This window comes from Calonectris borealis, chromosome 2 (assembly GCF_964195595.1).
Source record: "Calonectris borealis chromosome 2, bCalBor7.hap1.2, whole genome shotgun sequence".
Taxonomy (NCBI): domain Eukaryota; kingdom Metazoa; phylum Chordata; class Aves; order Procellariiformes; family Procellariidae; genus Calonectris; species Calonectris borealis.
Window position 1 is genome coordinate 49096174 of NC_134313.1, and position 27834 is coordinate 49124007.

At 41.9% G+C, this 27834-nt stretch overlaps 1 protein-coding gene across 3 annotated transcripts in view; it reads left to right on the forward strand.

Moving 5' to 3' along the window:
* The window catches only part of GAREM1 (GRB2 associated regulator of MAPK1 subtype 1), a 104159-nt gene that overhangs the window by 14630 nt on the left and 61695 nt on the right, over positions 1-27834 (forward strand). For 2 of the 3 annotated variants that reach the window (XR_012672350.1, XM_075141913.1), the window contains exon 2: positions 9166-9306. Coding sequence is in view for 2 of the 3 variants with exons in the window: in XM_075141913.1 (XP_074998014.1) it covers positions 9166-9306 (141 nt within the window). In the remaining variant the exon portion in view is untranslated. Of the gene's footprint in view, positions 1-9165; positions 9307-27834 lie in introns of those variants that run through there. The other variant, XM_075141914.1, reaches the window with a different exon arrangement.

Consider the following 27834-nt stretch of genomic DNA (forward strand, 5'->3'; position numbering starts at 1 on the left):
TATGCAGTTGATGGAAGGTCAAGTCAATATTACTTTGGGTTTCTTTGGAGAGAGGGGTGTTCGATTGCAGTTTGAATCATGACAGAAATACTGGTTGATCCAGATAACAGGGACCAGCACAATGTACTGCAGGAATGGAACGATTAAATGGAAGCACATATTTAAAACTACTCGGGAAATTGTTTGAGAAGGAAGAAGGGAAACTGAAAAGCGAGGTTGATTATCAGCAGTCCTAGATATAACTGCAATTTTTATTCCAGATCTGTGTTGCAAGCTCAAAAGGTTGTGTAGCTGTGGACAGAGCCCTCTGCTCTCATCTTTTCCACTATGTTCAGACACAGACAGTCAGATGAGACCCACTGTCAGGCTTTCCTAATGAGTCCGCCCACTTTAAATTAAAAATTTAGTACACTACATTTTATAGCCCTGAGGTATTTAAATTTTAACGTGGGTTGGGTTTGTTTTGGTTGGTTTTTTTCCCATCTTGCTCTTAGAAACTACAATATTTGCTCCTAGAAATTACAATATTTACCCTTTTAACTCACTGGTAGTCTGTATTTAGACTTTGCATGATACACCCCTGTGCAAGTTGTTTTGCTTTTCTTTAAACAAGGAAGTTTGTCTGATCAGCTAGATAATTTCTTTTTTTTTTTTAGCCACCTTTTTTTGTGTCTGTATGGAATGACAAAGTGAGACTGATAACATGGAGAGGCTTTCAAAGCAGTTTTTTCTTTGGTAGTAGTAGTGTTTCTACAATTACATGCTCTTTTTACTTCTCTCCCATTAGGCATTTTATGCAAGAGGAACTCTTCCAAGCATCTGTTCAGTCATAGTGACAAAAAAAACCCGTAAAATTTTCAATCCTTGTAGATCCAATGTTCATTAATGTTGCTACAAGTGGGGTTCTTCATGTAACAAAATATTTCTGGGGTTTTCTTTCCTTCCTTTTTTAAGGAATGTTACAAGGATGTGAATTTTTTCCATACAAATTCCCGTTGCTACTTCAAACTGGAAAATTCAGATGTTGTTCTCTTCCTAATGAACTTTTCCTCTGACCTACATCATAGACCAGTGCAAGTTTTAGTTTTGCGGAAGAAATAGCACTGGCAGGCTGAACAGCTCTCTGAGATTTGACTCGGCAACCAAGTACAGTGCCAAAGCTTAAGCAAGCAAACCATCCTAATTTAATATTTATTAGTCTTTGACATTCATTGAGGTATGTCTCTATCGATAAGTGCCCAACAGATACTCTGGAGTATGATGCAGCACGCAGAAAACAAAAGGTTTGACTTCCTCCCTCCACCCTCCCTCAGAGTTCAGACAGAAGTTATTTGTCACGAGGAGAGGTTGCATGACCTGCTAAATAATACTAAAATAAAATAAAATAAATTGTCCTAATTTGAATATTCAGACTTAACAAGAACTTTGTGTTTCTTCCCTCAAAATGTAAATTCCAAACTTGGCATTATAAGAGAAGAAAGCTTTATGTATTAGCGAAGTGATCTGTAGGAGAAAAGGCAACTGTTCTGCCAGCGAGATGTTGCTGCAGTAATACGACTGAGGGCTGGAGGTGAAGGATTGTATGTTGATAGCGTTGTGGTAGATGGGAAGCTGGATGGAAGCTGTCCCGTGCGCTGCTGCAGTTCAGTCTGCCTGAAACCAGCAAAACCACTCGATGACTTCAGATGGAATCTGTGCTTCTGAGGGAAAAAAGGCATTTGCCCACTTGTTTCTCTTCTCCCCTTGATGACAACTGCTGTCAGATGGGCATGTATGACAGCACTGCAGGTATCTGATTAACAAATAGAATATAGTAGGTTCATCTTCTACTGACTTGTCACATACTCATTTCTTTTGTTTCTCCTCCATTGCATGTATTAAAACCAGGGAGGGTTATTTAGGAGCGCAGTGTTGTCCCCTAAATGAAAGAATTCGTGCTGCTCTTTGAATTCAGACTCCAATAAAAATAGATGCTAAGCTTCAAAGGTGTTGGAAAATTGGCTACTTGGAGTTCTCTTCCAGTTTTGCCCATGCTTGGGGTTTTTTTGTGTGTGTTTTTGAAAGAACTTGTACTCTTAGTAACATAAAAGCAACATACTCAGGGCAGTGCTTCTTGAGCACTAGTGTTACTTCCATGTGTCCCTGAGTCAAATGAAACTAAATTGAAGTTAACAGTGAAAAACCTTTGTGATGCAGCCTGACGTACACCTTGGTCTTTTTTGGCTTGTTTGTTTTGTATGGAACAAGGAGTTACTGTCTGCTGTTTTTTTGTGGATGGTTACGCCTTGTTTTGGTTTTTGTTGTCTTGTATTTCAAGAGATCAGAAGCCCAAACAACCAACTGGCTGAACAAGAACCAAAGTGTTGGGGGCTGTTTGAAGATCCTTTACACAAAGGATAAGCCCACCAGTGAAAGGAGACACAGATTCCCAGATGTTACGATTGGTTTTTTTTTTTTTTTTTAAAAAAGTAAAAGGATGCTGTGGTACCCAGCCTAGTTTTAACACCTGGCGATTCCGCAAAGCCTACTTTAGAAAGGCTGCAGGTACCTGTGATGCTTACAGACCCTCATTGCCAAGAAGGCTGAAGTTAGTGTGCGCAATGCCCGCAGTTAGCAGGTTCTCGCTGTGCACAGCTGGGTGTGCGGTCTCTCCAGGTGTGCTGTCTTGCCAGCACTAGGCCCTGGGCTCTCTGTTTTTAGATGGGCAACCCTCAGCTTTTGTGCTGAGAGAAGACCTTGGCTTCAGCTTTTACCTGCTGTGAATCTTCCAGTAAGTTGAAACTGAATTCATCTTAAGGTGTTACCTCTGTGAGAGCTATGTGACTAGCAAATGTTTGCAGAAACACAAGCTAGCCCTTCCAAAAACCAGACAGCTTTTATTAGTTGACTGATGTACAGTGTAGTAGATTCCTTCTTTTGGAGTGGAAAAGCAGTGCTGGCATTTATATTTGTGCTAGCAGGTCAGGGTGACCTCCCTCTGACCTGAAACATCTCTTTGCACAGAGCCATGAAGTCTTGATTTTTTTTTAACAATAGATTATAACTTCATTTCGTACTGGCTGGGGCTGTTGCTTTGTTTTTCATAAAGGATAATGCTCAGGTGTATCTTAATGCATGGCTTGCTTGGTCCTCAGCCAGGGAAAGTCCAGTGAAGCTGCATGTCCAGTGAAGCAGATGCCATGTAAGTAAGGCTCCTCAGTGCGATGATAGCATGATAAATAAGTAAGAACCTCACTTCAGTCTTTTTTCCGGCTTCTAATCATTCTGCTTTCTCTTAGCTTCCAGTTGTTGCAAAATAAACCTTGGTTGCTAGTCTTCCCTTGTAACACTAGCCACATGCTGACAGTTCTTTGTAGTTATTTCACAGCAGAGGTGCTCACCTGACCAGACAGCCACTTCTTTTTGCTCTTCCACAAATTAACCCTTCATTCCTAGCAAATGTTAGTGCAAGCTCGAGTGGGGATAAAGTTGAAGTTACTCATTTGTGTGGTTTTGTAGGTACCTGGCTGAGCACTCACTGAAATGATTTTTAATGTTGCTGAGATTTTCTTATGTTATGTGATTGTGGAACATTAGATGGAATAATTAAACTCACCACCTACTTAACTGACCAAGGCAGGCTGTGTGATGCACTTAATTGTACGACATCTGTTACCGGCATGCAGATGGTGTTTAGGCTTAATGAAAACACCATGGCCCAAAGTCTTGATGAGTTTTTCCTGGCGTTTCACAGGCATCTTCTTCACCAGGTATTTCACAAAAGCCATCTTAAGTTTCTCGTGAGCTCCTAGCTCTTTTCTGTAAGGCTTTTTGTTCCAGGAAGAGCAAATTCTGCATGCTTGAACTGATATGCAAGGGACAGCATTAAGCTCACTTTACAGTCTTCTGTGATGAATGAGATGAGAAGAATGTCTCCATAACCATCTTCCTGGCAGGAGGAGATGGTATCTAGTTCATCTGGCGTGTGTAAATGGTATCTGTTACGTTGCTGGAACCTTGCATGCGACTTCTTCTCTTTTACTGAATTGCTCGTTACCTACTATTTTAATGTCTCCAGACGCAAAGCTTATGCTTTAAGGCAGTGATGCAAACTCTTAGCCAAGATGACAAAGTGTGTGGTATTATAAAGCGTTTATATTCCTGTAGATCGCTGCTTATTTTTAGCAGTGTAGTTTCTGCGAGTGAGTGAGTCATGTTGGTCTGCACATTTTTTGCAGTGACTTGAATGTTAGTTTCTCAATACTAGGAGGAGAACCTTAAAAGTGGAAGTGGTGGGGCTTTGTGTTTTGTGTTTTTTTTTTTTTTCATTTCTTTCATGATTTTCCTTTAGTGGTTGGTGTTGAAAAGTCATTGCTGTCTTTGGCACACCAGAATATGTGGAACCTGCATGAGTTTTCATTTATGGACCGTAACAGGCCAAGCTTTAATTGTTGATCCAGGAGGAGGTAGGAGTGCTCGGACCCTGCAAAACTGGAGTGGTCTTCAGTTCTACTCCTGAGGCTTTACTCCAGGCATTTGAAAATTGTGAAATGTTAAACTAAATAAAAGTGTGTGTCTTTAGAAAGTAAGTGGTGGCAACAACCTGCAGGGAGGTCAGTGCTTACTTCAAAAGAAATGAGCCTCCTTCTGTGCTGCAGCGTTGCCGTATATAAACTCAATCCCTAGCATAGCCAACTACTGTTTTCTCATCTGGTTCTGAAAAACTGCACGTGAGAACAGAAATTCATCTCCGAACTTGTAGGTTGAGGTATCCTGCTCTCAGTCTTGCTACAGTTTTTAACTGTTAATTTGAGATTGGAGTGTTTATAGTGACAGAGCCAAGATTTGACAAATGTGGGTGATCCAGTTTTGGAACTGGTAGGAATTATTAAAGAAATATTGGCATTTAATGTAGGTGGTGTTTAATAAGCATGGGAATCTTGATTAAGCAATTACCTTTTTTTTTTTTAATTAACTGTATCAACATGTGAACAATTTTCCTTTTGGAGTCAGTGTTCCCTCTGCAATTGCCCTTGAACAATAGTGGGCTTTGCAATTATTTGTAGTTTTTAGGAATTGTGTGGCAATGGATCATGTAAATAAGATGTATTACCATTTTTTAATTACACATGAATAGCTGTTGCAGTGGTGCTTCAGTGATGCATGATGAAGTAGCCCAAGTACTGGTTGTGGTCAGAGTGCTTCTAGCAGGACAGCTTGTGTAGGAACATACCGGCTAACTTTTCAGTTCAGAGGTGTGAGGCTTTTGTTGTCAGGCAAGGATGGGCGTTGAAGTTATTTATTAACAGGCTTAGGCGCTGTTAACGAATCATGGGTTTCTTCGTCTCAGGCATTATTATGAATAAACTTGACTCATATTTTGGAAAGAGGTAGGCAACTTGGGGAAGGGTGGGGAATTGCATGTGATAGTTCATTGCTTCTCTGACTTTTATTTGGGGGAAAAAAACAACACAAGTATTTGCCTGTAGATTCTTTGTAGTGGTTTAATTATATTGCAGGCATGTGGGGCGGGGAGGAGAGGATGAGAAGATAGAGCTAATCCATATTTGATCATAAGAGACAAAACTGTTACTAAAGATGAGTGGCCTGTGTTCTCTGTTTTCTCATGGCGTCTGATTTTTGTGTAAGCAGCAGTGTAGGAGTTGAATAGGTGAGAACCGAGTTGCATAGTTGGTGGATGTGGGGACTGCCGAGTTCTCTCCCACGTAGTTAAAATGTGATTAATGAAAGGCTTGCATAACTTGTGTTACTGAGGCAGGGGAAAAAATCAGATTGGGTACGTGTGGCTGTTTTGCAAGGTACGGTTGGCTGAGAAAAGCATAAAGGTCTGAGTCTGGGCTGCGCTTCGGCTGGGAACTGAGTCGTGTAGCTAGGGTCAGAGGTGTCTCCTGCCTGAAAGGTCCTCCTCTCCAGGAGGAACCGCTTTAAAGGCAGCGAGCAAGTCTTACAGGGAGAGGCAGACTAGAAGAAAATGGAAAAAAGAAGAGCGTATGTATCGCCATGTTCTATTGTCCTCCGTCACGTTTGACTCTTCCTTGTATTTCCTCCCGTGGCATGGAGGCCATCATTAGCCAGGTGTTTTTGTGAGTCCATTAATCCCTTTGGTGACAAGGAGCCTCTTCCTATAAAGCAGCCCCAGGAATCCGGCTCGCCCATGGTTGGGAAAGATCGGGGCTTGGTAGGGACAGACCTGCCTGTTGTGAGGGAGCCGGAGGGACCGTGAACTCCCCATTGCATCCGCTCCACCTTCTCTCCTTGGCTCAGTCTCCTGTGGCAAAGCACAAAATTCGTTTCCAATGTAATCGGTTGGAGCAAATAATTGGTGTAACAAGAATTGTGGTTTCCAAGGTTCTGTTTTAAAAAATACAGCGACTTCCAGCTGCAGACTTCATTACATAGTCACTCTTGGACCTGCCTCAGTAATCTCTTTTTACACTTACCTGTCCCACCCAGTTTTAGTGGAGTAACCACTGAAACAGATCGTGGCATGTGAGCCATGACTGGAAGCACCTTCTCATAATGGGTGTCTTTATTTTCCTGAGAATGTCTTTCTCAGACTCTTCGAGGGTGACCCATACTGTAATTATTTCCCTGCAATCCTGGATGTAGAATCCAGCCTTCCTTTAGGTAACGTTCTGAAATTATACCTACAGATTGTAAGGCAGAGAAAAAACATACCAGAGATGCTTTGTATTTTCTTCAAAATTTGTTTACCACTGTCAGTGAAACTAGCAAAATACTAGTTCTTCCCTTAGGTGTCATTGGTTTTATTTTGTTGTGGGGTGGAATAATTCTTGTTGCCATGGATTATAGCAAGCATGAGCGTAACTCTCTGAACTGAAACATGAGTTTCAAATAACACCATATATTATTATTATTATTGTGTTTTCCCCCAAAATTGTAAACCTCTGTTGCAGCAAGCTGAAGATGATTTTTGCACGTATTAGGAGTTGCCCTGTGAGCAGAAAACAAGAGATGCTTAAGGTCGGATGATTTGGTAAAATTTAGCAAGTGCATGACGACTCTAGCAAATATATCTGAACCTTCAAGATACAGATGGGACCAAAGAGTTCTCTGGTGCTGCATGGCAGTTTTGCCTCTCTTCCCTAGGCTTACCAAGGACCCTTCTCGCCACGCACTGTGGGTGGAGGGTGGTGCTCCCCAGGGAGCAGGAACTGGAGTTAGGCAGCCTGTCTGCCTGGCTGGGCTGCCAAGGGACGTGGTCCAAGGAGCACTTGGAAGCCAGTTCTTGAAATGTCCTGCTTACCTGGAAGCTACTTTCTGTGCTGTGAAAAAGAAGGAAACCTGGAAGTGGTACCTTCATAGGAGCAAGAATAACTGGTACTAAGGACTTCTGTATACCTTTTGATTTTTTTTTTCGTTCCCCCTCTACAACCCCATAACAGCAGTTTATCCACAGTTATACGTTAAAGCCCCAAATGTGCAAAACAGGAACTTTTTTTAAGGTTTAACAGGCTGTGGGACAGCAGACCCAGGGAAGTCCATCTCTCGGACTCTGCGGGTTGGGGCGAGTCTCTCCCTTGTTTAGCCAAATCCAAGTTTATGGAGGAAACGAGCAGAATCTTGTGGCCAGAGAGTGTCGAAGCAGATGGTTGTAATGGTCTCTTCTGATTTAAAATCTAACAATTCTCACACACACCAGTTGCTACGTTTTGAATCGTGTAGGAGGGAGCTTTCTGATAGAATGGGAGCATAAAATCAGGCAGGAATGGGGTGTGTAGTAGCCATTGCCTACGGTGGAAAAGATTGCCTGGTGTGGGCAAAAAAAAAAAGCTCAATGGGAAGTATCTCTCCTCGGCAGAGACTGAACAGGGGAAATGTCTGCTGCCCCAGGCTGAGGAAAGTCTCATTCTTCCACTGACTTTTAAGAATATCAGAGGACAGTGAAGAGAAAGTGCAGTTTGTTGTAGTAGCTGAAGGGGATGGGTTTTGTCCAAACTTGATTCCAGGGCTAAACTACTTTCTTTATTTTTGGCTGTAACTGCAGAGGGCTGGTGGGAGAGAAGGAAAATGAAATTTAAAGCTTCGTTATTCTTGGCCCATGTTTAGTGTCTACTAAATGTTCCTGAAAGTTCATGTGGCTGCTTTAAAGACACCTTGAGAAAGGCTGTTTTCTGTGTGTTTAATGCAGAAGCATACTGAGCAGGACTGCAGGTATGTAGGAGCAATCAGCCATGATATGCCCTGGTCTGTGAAATTTTGTTCATATGTCATGCTTGAGATGTATAGCTGGCACTTTGAGTAGTCTGTCTAATGTGGCTCTTGCAATTGCTGGGAAGTCAAGCAAAGCACTCTAGCCCTGATGGGGCACTGAAACCAGTGGAGGAGGGGAGAGTACTCGGCCGAAATGCAGAGGATTTGGTAGGGACAGGGGAAGAAAGGAGAGCTGGAACTCCGGCTGTGTTTGGGGTGGATTTGACAGACACCAGAGTACAAGAGAGGGCATTACAAAGATGAGCTGGACATTATCTGGGCAGGCTTCTGCTTGAGTTTATCTCTGAGAAGACTTTGGTGTGTGTTAAATTTTTTCTTTTTTTTTTTTCTTCTCCTCATTAAGTGGCAGGATTAAGTTTACAGACATAGGAATGGCTAATTAAGCGGTGACTTGCAAAGGGATAGAATGACAAAACTGAAATCTCTGCATCTGCAAGTGTGATACCCAATTACTTCATAGTGATGAACAAGATTTGGCTTCAGGTGGCTGTAGGGTAGTGTGATGCTGATCTTTCAACATACGAAGATGTACTTTTTTCCCTTTATTTAAAAATTAAAAGAGCTCTCAAGTATTTGTATTAAGTGAATGAGATAGACATAAATAGAGATATGAAAAGTCTCTTTATGCAGAAAGCTGAAAAAGGAGCCCCAGAGCCACTGCTGAGTAATCTGGATTACATCTCTGTGGTATTGTATTCATGCACTAAGTTGTTTTGCTTTATGTTGGTTTTCTGTAAGGTAAAGTGCTTACATTGCAAAAATGAATACTGCGTAGAATTGAAATTTACTCAATTGGATTTTTAAATAGCAAAACGTCTGAAAAAATAAACAGCAATAAGAGTAGTAAAATGCTTGTTGTAAAGTTTTCCTAATTCTTCATGCAATAAGTGTGATTTTTTTTTAAAAAAAAAACCTACATCTGTTTTGCAGGAGAAACTGTAGAAGGCCTTCGAGAGAGCGATTATCTTCTGATTCATTCATGTCGGCAGTGGACAACAATTACAGCTCACAGTCTGGAGGAGGGTCACTACGTCATAGGGCCAAAGATAGAAATCCCTGTACATTATGCAGGTAAAGCTACTGTTGACCTGAAATACAAATTCAAAGAGAATGAATTTCCTACCACTTACACTGATCACTTTATTTGACAGAGCGAAGCTAAGCCTCTGATGCCGGGGTCTGTGACTTAACTTTTTAATAATGTTACGGAGCGCAAGAGACACTGACTTACTCCCAGAGCTATTAAATAGATGTATTTCATTGAGCAGCACATTGACAGAACACGTAGCTACGTAGAAGAATTGGTTTCAATTTGAGTATAATGAATTGCCAGTGCTTCTCATCTGTGAATGTGGGGACAAAAGTGTGAAAGTTTGAAAACGCCTTGAAATGTTCAGTCAAAGATGGAATGAGTTTTACACTTCATTGCATACTCAAGCTGGAGGGGATTTTTTAACATTTCCATGTTAAAAGCCAGGGATCCTTTGTAATAATACTGCAGTTTTACACTAATGCTCCTCAGTAGTTCTTTTTCACTGTCTGCCTTTTTGGATGATGCAGTAATGCTGTTGTTCCAAGTAGATATGATGCAACTAATCCATATTTATTTTATGATTTCAAATTATTTTTACTTTCCTAGGAAATTATTTTTAATACTGTTTCCTACTGCTTAATGTCCTTATTCATGAGCTGAATAGAACAATACTGTATGAGTGGGAAGTGTTTATTTTACTGCAGTAGATACAAACATTTAAAAAGCTGGAAAGTGTGACCTGAAAGAGCCATGGCTATGAAGTAAAGACGTGGGCTTAGTGTTTTACTTGGTCTTCTGTATAGTCAATTGTCAAGTGAGAATCTACTCGGCTTTCTTACGGTCTCCTTTAAAATGTTGGTGCAATGAGGGTGTGCTGTACAGGAGCTGACTGAAATGTTTTATTTCAATCACACCAGTGCTGCAACTGCAGTGATGCACCCTATTTCAGTGATGAAACTTACACCAGTTGCCTTCCTATGTACTGTTTCTCCTGGGAGTTCACTTCTGGAAGGTTAATTTTTTTTAAGACACATTTAAAAGCTTTGGTCTGATGACATATAGTGTCATAATATACGTGGCTTTAAAACTCTGAATTTAACTTTCTTAGTATAAAGTTTCTAGTGCTTGTGCTTAGTAACATCGTTTTTTGGTGGTTTTTTGTTGTTTTGTTTTGTTTTGTTTTGTTTTTTGTCCCCCCCCTCCCTCCTGGCTGCATAAGCTTCATCAGTGCTGTGGCCAGATAAACACTTCACTTCCTTCAAACTGAATGCCATGTTTGAAAATCCTTACTGTTATTCCTGGAAGAAGGAGAACAGAAAATAAAATGGTTATTAGCATGAAAGAAGATTGGATCTTAAGGGATTTACTAAAGCTTGGTTCTTAATTTTTAAAGAAATTAACAAAGATCTCTAAGCAGGGTTTCCTGACTCTTCATACTTCCATTCATTCGTAGTTTAAATTTACATAAATACTAGCAAAATCAAAATCTGTCCCCTAAGATACTGCAAAAGTATCAATGTGCTTTTCTTCCTGGCTTATGTTAATGCAGGACAAGAGTGTGCTTTTGGCTGGCAGAATATGTTTTGCTGTCAAACAATCTCCAGAAAGTTCCCTTGCCATAAACCCCTCATTAATGAGATGAAAATACATGACACTTCAGAAACTACCATATAGTGAGGGCACTTAATGAACATGCGATAGGCTCCGATGCTGCCAAAGGAACTTCACAAAAATGGTCAGTGCTAACTTGCAGTGCCAGAGCGTGTCTGGTGGGCTTGCCTACAAGAAAGGAGAGATGAATCTAAGCATGTGAAGGTTTGGTTAGCAAAGTACTGCAGTCTGGTTCTTGGGTGCTAACATCTAAGTGCATTTAGAGACATCTTCCATACCCTAAAGATTAACTTATGCTGCTGTGGAGTACCATACAGAGATCTATAAGCTAACACTGAGTGCGCTTTCAGTGCTGCATTGTGCAGTGCCTCACGTTTACTGCTTTTGGGATCCAGAACCCCGCGGTAAAGAGGCAAAATTTAATGTAGCTGCCTAAGAAGGCTTGCTGGTCTGGGCACTGACCTGACACGGTTTTGCTGCTAGCTCTGGAGCTAGCTGGGGCGTCTGCTCTGCAGTGAGCTCTGGGAAGGCTGGGAGGTGGGAGCGCTCCAGAATCATTACCTTCCTGAGGAGGACGTGCTGCTGCCGAAAGGTAGTGCCGTCAGGTGGCGATTGCCGTGAGAGCTGGCTGGCACAGCCCTCCGTTTGCATGCGAGAGCTTTCCGTCTTTGCAGACAGCACAACTAGAACAGTTGGCAAAATGCTTATATGGGGCTCAGCCGTTAGTTTTTGGTTTTAGAGGAGGGATTTTATGTCCTCGTAGGCAAATGTTTGTAAACTGTATTGCTGCATAAATTTTGGATTATAGGGCTGACTTTTTGCATGCTTTAACTTTAAACTTCAAACTTCTGTCAAGTAAGATGTACTGCCTACCAAAATGACCCTTAGAGATGGAACATAAGAGTTTATTAAAATGACTTTCTATGTTTGTTTCGGCTTTAATGGAATAACTTTTTTTTTTTTTTAAAAACCCCTAGCAGAATTTTAATGTAGCAAATTGCAGCATGATTTTGGTTGCAACAGTTGAGCAGGAAGGGAAGTTGAAACTGATGTTATTCTCCTGGGATTATGGGCTTAAGTACCACAAAGTCATCACTCATGTACATATGTGAGTATAAAGTAAACCTTATTTCGCTACTTGCTAAATCGGGTTTTGATACGCTTATTAAACCTAAACACAATAAAGCCTTATTAAAGAAGGAGAATGCTGTATTTTACATTTAAGTGAAATATCATTAACAGAACCTGAGTTCTGCAGTCCTGCCAATAGTCCTTTCCCTACTGGGCAACTGCTACCCTGGTTGTTTCTGTAGGGGATGGCTGACGTGGTTAATTTTTGCCGTTGCTGTCAAAGAACAGTCATATATGACAGCTGTTAGTCTAACCATTCCCTCTTGAATACTCTTTCCACTCTGCTTCTCTCAGAGTAAAAGCTAAAGTTAATATAACATCATGTTCAATTTTCATGTAATTAAAACCAAATGGCTAATGTGTTTCTGGCTCCTAAAACAAAAGAGGTCTTCACGTGCATATAGAATGGAGAGCAGATTAAAATTACTGTCCTGATAGTGCCCTGTCTTGGCGTGAGAGAGTGGACTTCTCAAGAGTCCAAGGTAAACCATCACAGCGGATGGACATTGCTTCGGTGTCTTTGCTTTCCTCAGGTACACAATTCACACTTGATACTTATAGGAAGGTCTTACCAGCTTTCTGTCTGAACTAGTTTTATATTGTTCCCAGTACTGTGATACCCTTAATACTAAATTTCTACTCTAAAAGTGAGTGTGTATCATCCATACCCTCCAGCAGATGACAAATGTTACTGCTAGTTTTGGCTTAGGCAGCCCTGTAATCTTTACCTTGATAAATGTCTCCCTTGGTATTTTCCAGAGGCTACTGTTTTATGATCTGAATTTGGAAGATACAGGGCATGTTGGTATCTTGCAGAATTAGACTTCACTGTGCTGCTGCTCGGCAAGAGGAACACCTCTCATTCCTCTGCAGAGGTACCTGAGGGGGAAGATGTGGTCATCAGCACCCCTAGGACACATCTAAAACGTATTCTGTGGTAACTGAAAGGCATTGAAGACACTGTCTGAGGGTTTGAACGCTGTGGCCCTCGGGTGTTGTCTGACCTTTCTTGTGTTACCTTCCAGGGCTATACAGCTCAAAACCATCAAAAGCATTTCTGAGGATTCATCAGCTTAAGCTGCAGAGGTCTTCTGCTCTGACTTTAAACAGCCCAGGTTCAGTCTGTTGTAAATGCCTGTGCTACGTGGCCCCAATTCCCTATGTGTGCGGATTACTGATCGGAAAGTTGGTGAGTTGGATCTGGTTGCTTAAAACTTGCTGTACAGGAAAAGCGGCACAGAGGGCTGTGGAATGACCCACGTGTGCGTGCGTACCCTCACCTGCACAGCATAGTCTTTTCTTTCATAGGCCATGCGAGAATTGGTGAGTGTATGCAATGAAAGAAAAAGTACTTTGGGGTGGGTTGGCAGCATCTAGGTTATTTTGCCCCAAATACTCACTCCCATGTTTAATCAAATCATAACAGGACCTTTACTGTTGTTTTTTAGGGCCTTATCTCTGTTGTTGCAACTGGTGCTTCATTTGCTCTCCTGTCCGTTTGAGGGCTTTTTCCCTTCTGAGAGCAAAGCTGTTCTCTTGGGATGATGTTTTTTTTAAAAAAAAAAAAAAAAATCCAAACCCCTACCTCTTTTTTTTTTCCTTCAAGCTTCTACTCAGCTTTGCCCAGGGTTTGGAGGAAATACCTCTGTGTGCTCATAAGAAGCAACTAACAAAGAAAATGGTTTTATGAAGATGTTGGAAAGTAACACCCTATTCCAGGGTGTGCCACACTGTAAGACATCCGGGGTGTTGGAAATACTCTTCCCGTGAACTCACACCTCCCTGCCACATAGTGAAGGTGTGCAATTGCCAATACAGAGTAATCACTGGTGCCCTGTCCGGTTGCTTACCTAAGTGCACTGATAGCTTTCTTAATGTCTTTTAAATGAGGAAATATAAAGCCTTGTCATGTGAACCTTCCCCAGGTGGGGTGCCGGGTGGGAATGAGTCAGAAGTCCCTTCTCTAGTGTTAGAACTGGTGTACAACAAACGTCCTACTGAAACCTGTTTCTACTGGTTTGATTTGTTAATCATGGAGCAGTGCCTGATGGGCCTGTTCCTCAATGCGTCCTGCTAACACGGAGGAAGACGCTCTCTGCAGGTCTTCTCAAGAGTGAACTTGCCTTTGCAGCGGTGGAGCAGGAGAGCTCCCTGAGATTTTGCAACGTGCAGCTGCGGAAGTTTCTCTCTCATGTCCAAAGGCATGCCTGCCTCTAAGACACAATTTTGCAGTCCCAGCAGGCCTACTGCTGCCCGTTTGGGGATAGTAAGACGTTGGACACTGAGGGAGGAGAGCACTGAAGTACAGTGTGAGTTAGGCATCTCCTAGTTGTCTTGAGATGGTGACAGCAGCTGCTGTTGCACAGTACCCGCCCTGAACCTGACGCATCCAAGATCTGGAAGAGGTTGGATTTTTACTTTGGTGATACTAGGTGCTCTTAGGTGTTTATAGTATGTTGGGTCTTCTGTAAGTCTGCTGTATGGTTCTCTTCGTGGGCCTGGAGAGAAGAGCAAACATTAGACTGGCAAACGTCCTTTGCTTGACGGCTTTATGGTATCTGCTGCCAACCTGTGTTACTTTGGGGACAGAGGGGTGCTTCCTTGTCTTAGGTTCAATTTAGACTCTTCACTCCCTCAAGTGCCGTTTAATGCTGTCTGCTGGTCAAGGAAGGTGGTGTTGGACAAAGAGCCCTTTGTCCAGGGCTTTGCCTCCCTGGGAACAGTGGGTGGTGTCAGGGAGGGCTACGCCTGTTCTTCTGTGTCAGTGGAGCAGTACAGCTCTGACGGGGTAATTTTTAAGTTCAAAGGGGTGGGTGAGATCTAAGACAGGGAGGGACACTGCTCTGGAGTAGGCAACTTACTTAGGTGAATCCTTTCCAGCCAACAGGTACACCACTCCCTGATATGAAACGCGTTTTGCATTTTCATTTGCGTTTTGCTTTGAACTTAACCTGGCATCCAACTATCACATAGTTCTCCTGGGGCTTTTGTGCTGTACAACTGTAACTTCTAGAGAACAGGGCCCGAATGCCGTGTCTCTGAGAGAGGCAGGCTGCCATGTGTCTATGGGCTGGTAAACGGTAATGAATGTACGTCCTCAGAAAACAAACAAGAAGAAAGCCAACCCACACATTTAACCCACCGGTACCCAAGTTTTGTTTTGTTTTTTTTTCTTGAAAAAGGTGGTATGATCTGAAAAGCAGTCAGAAGTTTGAAAGCTTTTCTTCACAGGTACTGCTAATAAAAGTATTTCCACCAGCATATATAGTCTTCATACTTTTAAAAGAGAAATATGACTTCTGTAACTCAGAATACTTGACTGTGTGAAGTTTCTGGAGAATTGCAACCCTTTTCTCCCTGTAAACAAATAGAAGAAAGTCTACTTGGTATTCATTTAAAAGTCTGATTGTAGAGTAGTGCCTGGGTATTGCGGAGTGAGAGGGCACTCCTTTTTGTGACCAGTGTGTGCTTCTTCAGCTCTAAGTCTGAGATCAGTAATGTCTGAAACACTTGTAAGTGCCCATATAGCATCATTCCATGCTTTTCTGTCAGGGAAATGATTATGCCTTAAAATATATTCATCTGCTTGTTTTCAGTTTAATTGCTACCTCCTTTTTCCCCCACCAAAGATGGAGTTTTTCTGTTCTAGGCAATCATGGCTTTGTAGTCTGGAAACTGTCTTCATATTCCTGGATTTTTCAAACCTGGCACCTTGAAATAATGGATGAACTGTTCTTCCATACATGAGCAAATATTTATATTCCTAATTTTTCTTTGTTTTTTTTTTTTTTCTTTTTTCCAGAGAGTTACCATCAACAAGTTTAGTTGATGTCAGACTTCACCATGGTCCTATCTGTTTGTTACTCCACTCTTCTGTGCCTATTTAAATTTTGGCAAATGCCTCTCCATTGATCTACAGCAGGCACTGAAGTTGCTGGCAAAAATTGTTTATTTCTTTTGCACCTGTGGGTGCAGATGTTCTTCCTGTTCCTTCATCTCCCCCCATTAGCCAGTCTGGTGAAGTAGGAGCTTTTTACCTAAGTTTAATGAAGTATTTCCCTTTTGTCTGACCGACGGTATTGGAGAATCTCTTCTACCTTGCATTTTGTTTTATAACTATTAAGGAGTGTATACATATCTCTCCCTGGGGTTTTTTTGTTTGCTTGCTTGCTTGCTTGCTTACTTGATTTTTGATTGAGCAGTTTGTCCTGAGCCCAAGGAGTCTGTTCTGAGTGTATACGGTACTTGCTTTCTAGTATCGTGTGCCGGCAGCTTCCCAGAATGCAAGCTATGGATCAGAAATACCTTTTCAGTGTGGGGAGATAGTTCAAATTTAGCTTCTAGTGAAATGGCAGTGTGCAATTCTTCATCAGGTTGCACTGCTGAGAATCTTTCACTCTCAGCTTCATCTCTCTGGAGTCAGCCAGGCTTTATTGCAGTATCTAGTTTCCTTAAAGCTATCATCCTCATAAATTAAAATCAGCGGACTGTGAGACTGCTTCTCTCTTTGTATATATACAATCTTATGTCTATGAGAGATTTCTGGAGTCACTTACAGAATTTGTAGAATTTGCTTAATGTTCAGTTTGGTGGCTGGATATATCAAAGTCTGTATTCAGCCTTCTGGTGAAACCCCATTCAACTCTGTTTTAGTTCCCATCCACATTCCAGTTTTGCTGCCTGGCCCATCTGAAATGTCTGAAACTGCTGTAGAGTCTGCAGCTCTCAAAGGATGCTGCTCTTTGATGTAATGAGAACCATAGGGTTAGTTCACAGGATAGCATTATTCCAAATAATGGAGGAAGAGTCTGATTATGTCCCAGAAGTTCATGGAAAGAAAATACCTGCATCTTCTCTCTTGCTTTCCAACCTGGAATAAGAGTTTGTGGTTTGTAGACACCAGTTTGATCTATAAAATTTGTTTGGTTTCATGGGATTTGCTTGGTGCCCTAAAGGCAACAAAAGCTTGTGATGATAGTGATATTTTTCAATACTATTTCAGTGAGGTACTAGGTGGAAAGAGGCATATGCTTTCAGATACAGCTGTCTTGCTGTCCTCTACTTTGACTTCAGCACGAGTATAATCTTACCCTTGTTTAAAAAACCCGTAAGATTTGCCTCAACATTGAGCTTTCTGTGGTTTATTTGTGAGAAGGGAAAGGGAGTAGGAGGAGAGAGGGAAAACTTGCAGCTTTTACAACTGATGATTCGAAGTATCGCATGTTCCTCTCAGACTTCCACAGTTCTTGGCTGTTACTCTAAGTCTGCAAACTTGCAACTTGCTGAAATTCAGCTGTGACCTTATAAGCATTCACAGTAAGGTGGGGGTTTTTTGTTTTGTTTGCTTGTTTCAGATCTCTGTGGGCAGCAAAGAAGCTGATCAGAGTTGCATCAATTAGGAAGGAACTCTAGAGGCTTGTACCAAAGAAATGAACTGGGGAGGATGACTTTTTGAAAGATTGCAGTTGAGGCAAGGGTAGAATAGCAGCCAGGAAACTGGTTCCCAGAAGGCTGGGAAATGGGCTAAATCACACAGGATTTGCTTGGCATTGCTTGAATTACTTTGCCTTAGCTCTTGGCTGGTACAGTGGAGCGCTGGGCTCATTTGCATGATGCTAGAAAGACTTAAGTGCTTGGGAGAAGGGTCTTAAAAGCTGCCTAACTTAACCACTAGGAAGCTGAGAGGAAAAGGCTGATCCCCACTGGGAATTTGAGGTGTATTTAGGGCTGCACTTGAGGTTCCGGTCCGATCCCACGTTTCTGATCACTTGAGGCTGCCCTAAGTACTAGCTACAAGAAAATTGGGAATGTGGCTCCTGAGTTTCCAAGCGGAAGCTGTTCTCCTCTTTCATGAGGTATAACTTAAGGATTTAAAAAGGGGGAGATGCATGTACACTGCAGCCTACCCAGCTGGGAAGCTCCTGCCAGCGAGGTTGGGGTAGGGATGAGCTGCCTGTTTCTAGGCACTGAACAAGGCATGAATTAAGTGTGAAGCTGCTTTACCCTTTCCTACCCTGAAATAGATGTTCAGGCACGTAGAAAACCATACAGTTAAAAAACTTTAAGGGTAGTTAGAAGCGCAAAGAGGGGCTATTAGCCTGTGGTCTGTAACTGCAAGTCTGGAACTTCACACCTGTTTTCCTAAAGTAGGAATTTTACAGATTTAATGCCACCGATCTGACCTCGAAGTTGACCCTTGATGGGAGAAGAGAATAAAGAGAAGGCAGTTGTAAAGGCCATGGTCAGTGTTTAATCAGTAAAAAAACAGATGCTTTCCCTTCTGTGCAAACCTTGCGGAAGGATTTTTATAAAATCTGTTTGAGCTGAGAAGTGCTATGTTTTGAGTTGATAGTTCATATGGATAATAATGCCTTTTGTTAATCTCTCAGTTAGGAGCGCATGAAGTTTGTTTTCATGTGAACAGAGTAGCAGGTGCAGAAGAAAGCAAGCACATGTCACTGCTGTGAAATCTTTACGAAGAATGATGCAGTCACCAGTGCAGCTATCCCATGATTCTTACTCTTACCTGGATCGTAGTGCATGCTAATAGCAGATAAAGACTTCTGCAGAGAAGTATAATCCTTAACGCTTAGGGGATTTGGGTATTGTTTACTGCATACTTTTTTTTTTTAACTTCATTTGTCTGTCTCTTCTGCCTTTCGTTTCACTTTGTCTCAAGTTCGTCCCCTCTTTTTCCTTCGCTGGTACTCTGACTTGTTACATGGTCTAAATCTGCATGGGAATTTGGGAGGGAAGAAATTGCCATGACCTTCCTATGATTAGTCTAAGAAATCTCTTTTAGACTGACTGTCCCTTTTGCTTCTTGGGGCTGGAGAGGGAACGGTTACAACTGAGCTAACATGGCTAACAAGCAAGGCAAAAATCATGAATGTCTTTCCCTTCTGTAAATACAGAACCCAGCTGGCAGAAATGTAGAGCAGGGGTTTTGATAGGTCATGTGTGTTTGGGGAGGGAGCTGCAGAGAAATCTGTCGCACAGGATGATGTCATCTTGTGAATTTTTGGATGCCCAAACAGACTTTTTTCCGCCCCCCCCGGAGCCAGTGTTTGCTGCTCAAAACAACTGATAGGAAGTGCGGTAGGAATTCTTTGGTCAGCATCCTCCCCATGGAAACCAGCACACTTCACGTCTGGGAACAAGAGCCTGTCACGTCAGTGCTGCCTATTAAAGCAACTGACATCACAGATGTCTTAAGCTTCGACTGAACTACTGTACCACTTGGTGCCAATAGGAAAATAAAACCATGCTATTTAAGCCATGTATAACTCTGTTTATATGGAGAATGTAATTTGTGTGTTTAATTTAGCCTGTGATCCAAGACAATAATTCTGCTGTGTCAGGGAAAGGCACTTCTGTGAGCTTTGAAACTTCGAGGAGTAGAAAAACTGGCTTTTTTCTCTGTCGTGAGCTGTTGTGCAGAGATTTTCTGTTCTCAGTTGGCAGAGATTAACTTGTTTCAGCGTGTGTGTGGGAAGCTATTAACACTAATAGCAAAGGTGACCATTCTTAACTGGATAGGAGAAACATGGGTATTTAACTTCTCATTCTGAAGGACCTAAGCATTAGAGGGAAACTGAAGCCTGTACTTATTTCCCTCACAGCTGTATGTACGGATGTGAAGCTCCGTTTCTTCTGCTCGTTCCTTTTAGTGCAGGTGAGACTCAACTCTTCTTTTGAACCAGGATGTGCAGTTTGATCCCAAAGGCGGGCAGAGCAGGGGCGAAGAAGGAAATACAGTGTACGTGTGTATTCTGTATGGGGGCTTTCATGAGTGTCCTCAAACTAGGGATGCCTGGCTGGTGAGCTACCTGTCATGAAATCTGCAACACTGACAGATGCTACTGTCATCTTCGATGGTTGATAGCCTATGTAGAGTAAGAAAGACCTTTTAAATCTAAATGCTAAGAAGGTTATGTTTTTCGGGGGAGTCACCTTCACAGCACGCTCCTGAAATATTTGTCACCGGTTCAACCTTTTCCGGTTCATCTCACATGAATTCTGTATTGCAGTAGACTGGGAATAGCCAGTCAAGGCTGGCTGGCTGCGTTTGGGCGGCTGAAATAATTCAAGCCGGCTGCGTTTGTTCCTTGTTGCCTTGTTTCATGGTGCTCACCTGATCCCTCTTCTAGTGTGTGTGTGTGGACCAGCTCATCGTGTGAAAGGTCCTGATTTGTCACGGTAGCCGCACGTGTGCACGAAAAAGGAAGAGGGACATGTGATTAGGATGCATGATCACATCTGAAGGTTTCTGAAGGACTTCATCAAAATGATGGGAAGTGTATTTGTTGTCTTCTGCCAGAAGACTAGGTTTGGTTTGGTTGTTTTCTGATTGGGGTTTTTTTTGTTTGGTTGGTTTTGGTTTTTTTTACCATTAATAGCCTTTTGAACATAGGCAAGCGTGAAATGCGTATCTATAGAGGAGAAAGAGTGTTCAGCAGGAAGTACTGCTTGGGGAAAGCTGTCTCTGATAAAATGCTGCACGGGCCTCTGCATTTCCAAATTCAAAAAATAAAGGCTGTGTAGGCCAGCTTGGACTCCTGTGAAGCTTGTTGGGAAAAGTGAAACCTTGGTGAGATGGACGGACAGGGTGACTTGCATAATCCAGTTCTTTAACTACTGTGTCCCTGCTAATTTAATTACTAGGGTTCAAAGTGTGTGGGGAGAATTAAGACATTTGCTGCACAAATGGCATCGCCAGAAAAAAGAAGAAAAACAAAGTAGTGCTGTGTTTAAGATTTGTGGGTCTGAGTAGAGAGATTCTTACAAGTGTGACTTGGAAACCCAGAACCAGCCGCTGGGAAGGATGTGTTCCTCAGAGTCGGTATAGAGGGAGAGCTACAGCTTATCCTGGGGTGTGGGATGAGAAATACTTTGAGTAGGAATGAGAGTTGCAGTGTGATAGTAAATCAGCTTCAGCCTTCTCTAGATATTGTTGGGGTCTTGGAGAGGGGAGATGATCATTACTTCTGACTGTTCATGGAATCAGTTTTTTCCTGTGAGGTGCTTTTGGATCTTCCAGGAGGACAGTTGCTATAGAAACGTAATGTGAATTTAGACAAACTTTCTAACTACAATTAATGGAGAACCTGAGTTTGACTTCAGACTGGTAGTGTCCACTGGTGTGGTAGTACCTGCACTGCTGAAGATAGACAGCAGGGACCCAAAGGTCTGGAAGAGCTGGTCTAGGTAGATGGCTGGGAGCAGATGTGCTTGTGCTGCCTTCCCAAGCTGGGAGCACAGGGCACAGACTTCTCGGTGGCAGAGAAGCTTGGCTGATCTTGTCAGCTTATACTCCGTAGTCATCCTGCTGGGGGTGGGAATGAGCGGGGAAAACGTTACGGCAGTAGTAGGGAGGGAGAGGAATGAGGGGGAGATGGTGGTGGCAGGGGGAAGCAGGAGACAATAGCAGCAGCAGCAGCCTGGGTGGCGGTGGAGGGCAGGAGCAGGAAGAGGTGGTGGGACTGGGGCTCCCCTGCGGGAGATTGGGAAATGCCGGCCGTGCAAGGATGAGGCGCTCTGCCAGTCCCGCTTTGGGATCAGGGCTCTCGTTTCTCACCGTAACTCAGTCTGAGCACTGAGCGGTTCTCAATACTCCAATGCTTAGGAAAATTTCTGGTACCGTTTTAACAAAAAGTCGCTTTGCTAATCTGCATTTCTGGTTAAAACTCTAATGACTAGAATTAGTCTGTCTAGAAGAAAGAGACATATGGCAAGCAAATGGCCCTTTTTAATGAGCCTCCCACTCAGCAGTTGGCTGCTCATCCAGTTTGTGTGTGGCACAGTCTTAGAGCAGCATCTTATTGCCAGAAAAAAAAAAATCCTGCAACCTTTTGGTGGGTTTTCTTTCAGGGAGAGGGGGAACAGATCATAATGTAAGTATTGGAGAAAGACAAAGCCTCACATTAGCTTCTTCAACAATTTGTTACCAAAACTATAAGAAAATGTTCCAGAACCTAGCTTAGAAAGCTGGAAAACTCCCAGTTCTTTACCTCTCAGTGGTGGTTGGGTGCCATATGTACCTTTTTACCCATGTGGGGTTTTCCAATGAGAAATAAAATAAGGAACATAATGCCTGACTTCTGAAAGTCACAGTAGTCTAAAAGGCTGCAGTAAGTGATTGCAGCTGGTCTATAAAATCCTATTAAAATTAATTTCATTAAATACTTGATGGAAAATACTATGTTTGGTAGCCAGTAGTAGGTCTGGAGGATTGATGGGACCATTGTTCCTAAACTGTAGGTGCCACCAGTATGGGAGCATAAAATTTATGATGACCAGTCTGTGCTGTTAGAAACAGCTGCGGGACTGTTCTAAGAGAGATCCATTGCCGAGGTGTAGCTGTGTAAGGAGTCATGCAAGTAAAAACATACTTATTTATTTATGCCCCACTTCCTCATTCAGCCTTATGACTTTAGATGAACTTGTAGCAAGGTCAGGCTGTCCTTCAACACTTAACCTTGCCTGCTGAAGAATATTCTGTGCTATGGCAATGACTTTTAATATTGGATCTGATGCAGATGTTTGTTCTCATATTGGAGTTAGTTTGCGTACAGCAAATGGAGAACACCTTGCTCTCCGTCATCCTGCTGCTGACCCCCTCTGAAGCTCTGCCTCGTCTGATGTGCAGTAGTGCCACTTTTCCTTCTCGCTGTGATTTCTAACACTTCTCCCGGCCACTCAGTGATTGCTTGGAAAGTGCAAAGTGCTTTGCCACCTCCTGCGTGCAGTTGTGACTACCCAGCCCTCAGCCAAAGAGAGAGGGCTTCTTGTGCAGACTTCGGCTTTGAGCACATGGTGGTTTAGTTGGATCCGTTCTCACTGTGAGAAAGAGGCTGGTTAAGTATTTCTACAAGAAAAAGAGAGGTGTCGTTCAAACTTGTTTCAGACGGACTGTCTACAAGAAGAGTGGGAGGTACTGGGGTTCACTGGGGTGATGGCAGAGCAGAGTGCACCTAACCCTTCACCGGTACTATTTACTCTGTCTTTAGTTGCCATGAATAAAATTCTTGTTGCTCTTTCAGAAGAGAAAGGGAAGCTATTAGCAGCAACGACTGTGCTCATCCAGCTCTTTTGATAAGATACGAACTAGTAATTGCAACTTAAAATAACTTCTCCCAGTCCATCCTGTTAGCCGCGCAGTTGTTATCTAAGCAGCCTGGAAAGAGAGCTGTGCCGCTAGTCTCGGACACTACCAGGTCTAGCGTCTGACAAACTGGTTCGAAATCTGGGGACGAGCTTTTCAGCTGGCCAACAGAGTCTGGGTGTTAGGTTGTTTTTTTGTAGACTGTTAATCTGCAGTCTCGCAGGCTTTCTTCCAACTGTGTGCGTCTAGCAGCGACTCTCGTGAAGAAGTTCTCCCTCCCCAGACCTTGTCTGGACGCACACCAGCTGAGCGCGTACATACAAACCTTTTCTATGTCACATAACTGGTGACCAATTATAGCAGTACAATATGGAAGGGAGGAGGGGGAAGGCATTTGACTCTCTGTAGTTGCCAAGCCATATTATCATAGCAAGGTGTGAGTAATAGCCACTCTCTCTATATACACAAATGCCAGATCTCACTTTGATTTGATTTCCAAGGTATCTGTATGCCAGAAAGCAGACTACTTCCAGATAGCTTTTTTTTGTGTGCGAGCAGTAAAAACCATTCGGTGTGAATGGGTTGAACTTTTTTGGGGGAAAAATAAGGAAGTTATGCTCTGATGGGCAAGTAACTAAAAAAGCAATGCAGCAAAACTGTCTACCTAATTTTACCAATGTGGCTGAGCTAAACTGTGTTCTTTGCTGTTGGGATGCGTATAGGGGGATTTTTAAATTACTTATTATTTTTTAAAAATCTAGTTTTTCCATTGTAAAGCATAAAGGGAGCGTACAGTTTTCTAGCATGGTGAATTAAATAGGATCGATCAGGAGTTGGCAGGTCCTGCCGGCTGTACTGTAACTGGTAGAAAGTTTTCGCAGTGATTGATCCTTTCCTATCTGGGAATAAACTGGTAAGGTATCTAGTTTATTTCCATTGTCTTAAATTCATCTGAAAAAGGGTAGGGTAAATTTAATGCAACCCAAAAGCAGGCTTTTGAATTTTCGGTATCTCTGGTTACTCAAAAAATAGCCGGAAGAATTCTCTTTCCTATGCAGTTTTCAACAAAACTACAGTGCTTCAAACACTTGGAGCTCAATGAAATACTGAAACACATTAATGTCACAAATTTTAAGAACATAGAATAAAGTTAACTAGCTTGTTGGAGATGGGGAAAGAAGTCTGGGATGCTGTGCAATTCCTGTATGACAAATTGCCACAGCTTGTGTTCATCTGAGTGGGTGTGCAAGAAAGCTGGTGTTTCCATTAGAAAGTTTCTGCAAAAGAAGGTTGCAGCCGGTCCTTTCCATTTTCAAAAAGCTCTAAAGGGAGTGGGGAAGGGGCTTGAGTCCTAGAATTAGAAACCTAATAAGTGTTTAAGGCCTATAAAAATCAAATTTCTCTTCCTCAAGTTTTGAAAACAAAACCACTATATGAATGCTTCTGGGAGGGTTGCTCTGCCCAAATCAATAGCACAAAGTATCTGCTGCCTTGTTTAGTACAAGTCTACTTTTTCAGGGTAAGAACATTTTCAGCTTTAAACGCCTGTTGTGCTCATAAGTTGCTATGATGGATGGGAGCTGTACTGCCTATAAATAGAGAACCTCACTTTGAAGGGCCTATATCATAGGAACCATATGTGTGCTTTATGTGCGTATTTCTAATGTTTGCTGTTGTGTGTGGTGATGATGGGTATTGATTGTTTTTCATAGTTCAACTTACTGGTCCAGTCACAGTGATTTTTAGATGCATTTATAAAATAAAGTGGAGGAGAAAAAAAGCATTACTGCCTGGGGCCTCACCTTGGGCAACAGTAAGTCTAGCTCTTCCCAATCTGAATCAAAAGTTTGAACTGTTGCGTTTTGAAAAGCAGCACTTGAGTAATACTTGATCACGTTCATAGTTTAGTTGGATCAGTTTAAAACAAACTCTCTTTTTAAAGGCTGATTTAGTTGTTTGTAAAGCTCAAAACCTTGTGTGGATGGCTGTTTGGAAAACTAAAATGTGGGACCTGGTTGGTTAGCACTTGCCCTAGGCTTCAGTATCATTGACTTCAAAAGAAATCAACAATAGAAACGACTTGGGCTGCTTTTGGCAGATGAGGCTTTTTGTTTCTTGCTTTCCTTAGTTGGAGGGATGATCTTGGGACCAGAGACAGAATACTTTGACCAGCATTGCCATAAATGTTAGTCTCCCCTCCAGGAATTCTCTGTACTACACAAATAAACAAACAAAAAAAACTTTAAAAAATTTGTCCTTTTATGTGAGGAACCATTAAAACAAATACAAACACACCCTCTTACCTACGTCCTCAAACAGTTTCTCTGAAACAGATTTAAAAATAACCTTGTGTGTTGATTTCTTACGTTTGTGGTCTGTTTGTGGTATGCAGCCACAACTCCATATTGTTGCGTGCTAGAGCATGTCATATCGTGGCTTCTTAGGCCAGATGAGTTTCAAAAGCCAATTATGCTTAAAATTAACAAATGCTATAACTCAGAAATTTGTTTTTAATGATCGATCATTTTGTAGTTCTGGGGCTTAGTAACCCTCATCAGGTAATTCTTCACTAAGTATAGTCTTCGTTTGAAAAGTGCATCAGTCGTTCATCTTGGTAATTCCTCACTGGAGGAGAAAATTCTTCTTTCTCTGCCATAGGAGGAGAGTGGTTATGGCATGTGGGTGGTGTCAGAACTTTTGGGTAACTTTTGGAATAAGCGAAAAACCAAACAGCATCAGGGAGGGATTAGATGAAGCTGTTCTTAACTGGCCTCTCGGATCAGAGGAAAACTCTATACTCTCTCTGTTATAAGTAATTTTGCAGAAGTACATAACGTTTCCCGAGTTGAGCCTTGGATTTTTTTTCTTTTTTTTTTTTGTTTCCGAGAGAGTAATAAAAGTCCCACTAACTTCAACGGGAGCAGAGCTAGATTACTGGTAAGGGCTCTTGAGAAGAGCCTACTTCTGAGTATTTGAAAATGCTTGTATTCTCTGGTATTTTGCTGATAGTACCATGATTCAAAAAGTGAGAAATATAAAGAAGCAATGTGGGTGACTTCTAGTTATTTGAGCACAATGCCCTGGATCTAGGGGCTCACTTCCATGAGAGGAGACAGAAGCTACAGGTGGCAAGGTTTTCCAAACAGGTTTTTCAAAATTCAGAAACAACTAAGATTCAAAAGCATGCTGCCTTAAACTTTGAAGCTTAATCTAGAGGCTATAAAAGAATGTCCATCTATATCCATATAGAAATAAATCATAGCAAAATCAGTTTAATGCCCAAGGGTGGATGGAGCTAATGTGGATATGAGGATGCTTATATTTGTTTAGCTGATACCATATTAAATGTAGTTCAGATGTAATGGCAGCAACAACAAGAACATGATTCCATATTAAATGTAGTTTGGTTGTAATAGCAGCAACAACAAAAGTGTGTCCTTACAAACTCAGAGCAGTAAGTACAATTGTTAGTTTTAAATGCACTGAATTAGTCACTCCCAACCACCCACAACAATGGATTTATGGGTGTTGCATTTTGGAGCACCAAATCTAGGTTCCTTACTCTTAGCTGCTATGGCTTAGAAACATCATAGGGATGAAGAACAGTATAAATGTGGTTTCCACTGAAAAGAGCAGGTGCAAGACCATAGACAAAGAACTTGTATTATTTAATAAGAGCACCTCTTCTTGTAAGACTTGGGCTGCAGACTGTTTGAACCATATCCAATCAAATATTTGGAAACAGATGCACTCGACTGTTGTTTCTCCTCTCTTCCCTTCCAGTGGATATAATTGCACATATTAAAACTAGCTGATAAAGATTAATTCTGTACAATAACGGGGGGGGGGGGAGAAACCAAAACCACACCCAGACTGTTACTTTCCATAAGTAGTCAAACCTACTTGTTTTCACGGCCATGTAAATTTATAGAATTTTCCGTCGTGAATGGAACGTATACGATGCAGAAGTCAATAACATGGTAAATGTGAAATCCCACAGCACTGTTTCCATGGATGTCTTTCAGACTGGTGGTAGATGTTTTGGTGGAGTTTTTGGTTTTATCTTTTCAATTTCTTTTACAAACTTTTCTACACGGGAGTTATCACTTATGATTTGTGGAGACCTAATAACTACAATGTTTGACTGTTCCAGAACGTCCAACTAATAGAGATGACAAAATTTTGTCTGCAAACAGTTACAGATGCAAGAGTTCAGACCAACATGGAAATCAAACTTTGGGTGTCGACACCAGTATTCTTTTAAATAGTGTAAACAACCAGACAGATTATTCTTAGCAATGATTTACAAACCCACCAGAGATTTGATTGCATCCAGATTATAATGCAACATTTCCCTCTGAGCTGCAAAGTCAGAGTTATTTTGTCAGTAAAGGTTGTTAGGTTGCCACTATTTTTTTGCTGTCATTTTGAGCCTGTGTGTGGTATCACCATGATGTTTTTGACTGCTCAACAATCTCATGTTAACTAACACAAAATTAAAGTAAACATCTGAAGAACAGCTAAGAGACTGCTAAACTTGTATAGAGATTTGGTAAATTCCCCGAAAAGAAAGAAAGCATTTCTTCTGTGCTTCGCAAATCCTTTTATTGGAATTTTTTCCCCTTATGCTATCAGACTGATTTATCTATTTATTTATTTATTTAGTTCTTTTCGCAGATGTATTGGCTTCAGGCATTGGCGACTGACCCGAGTTATATTT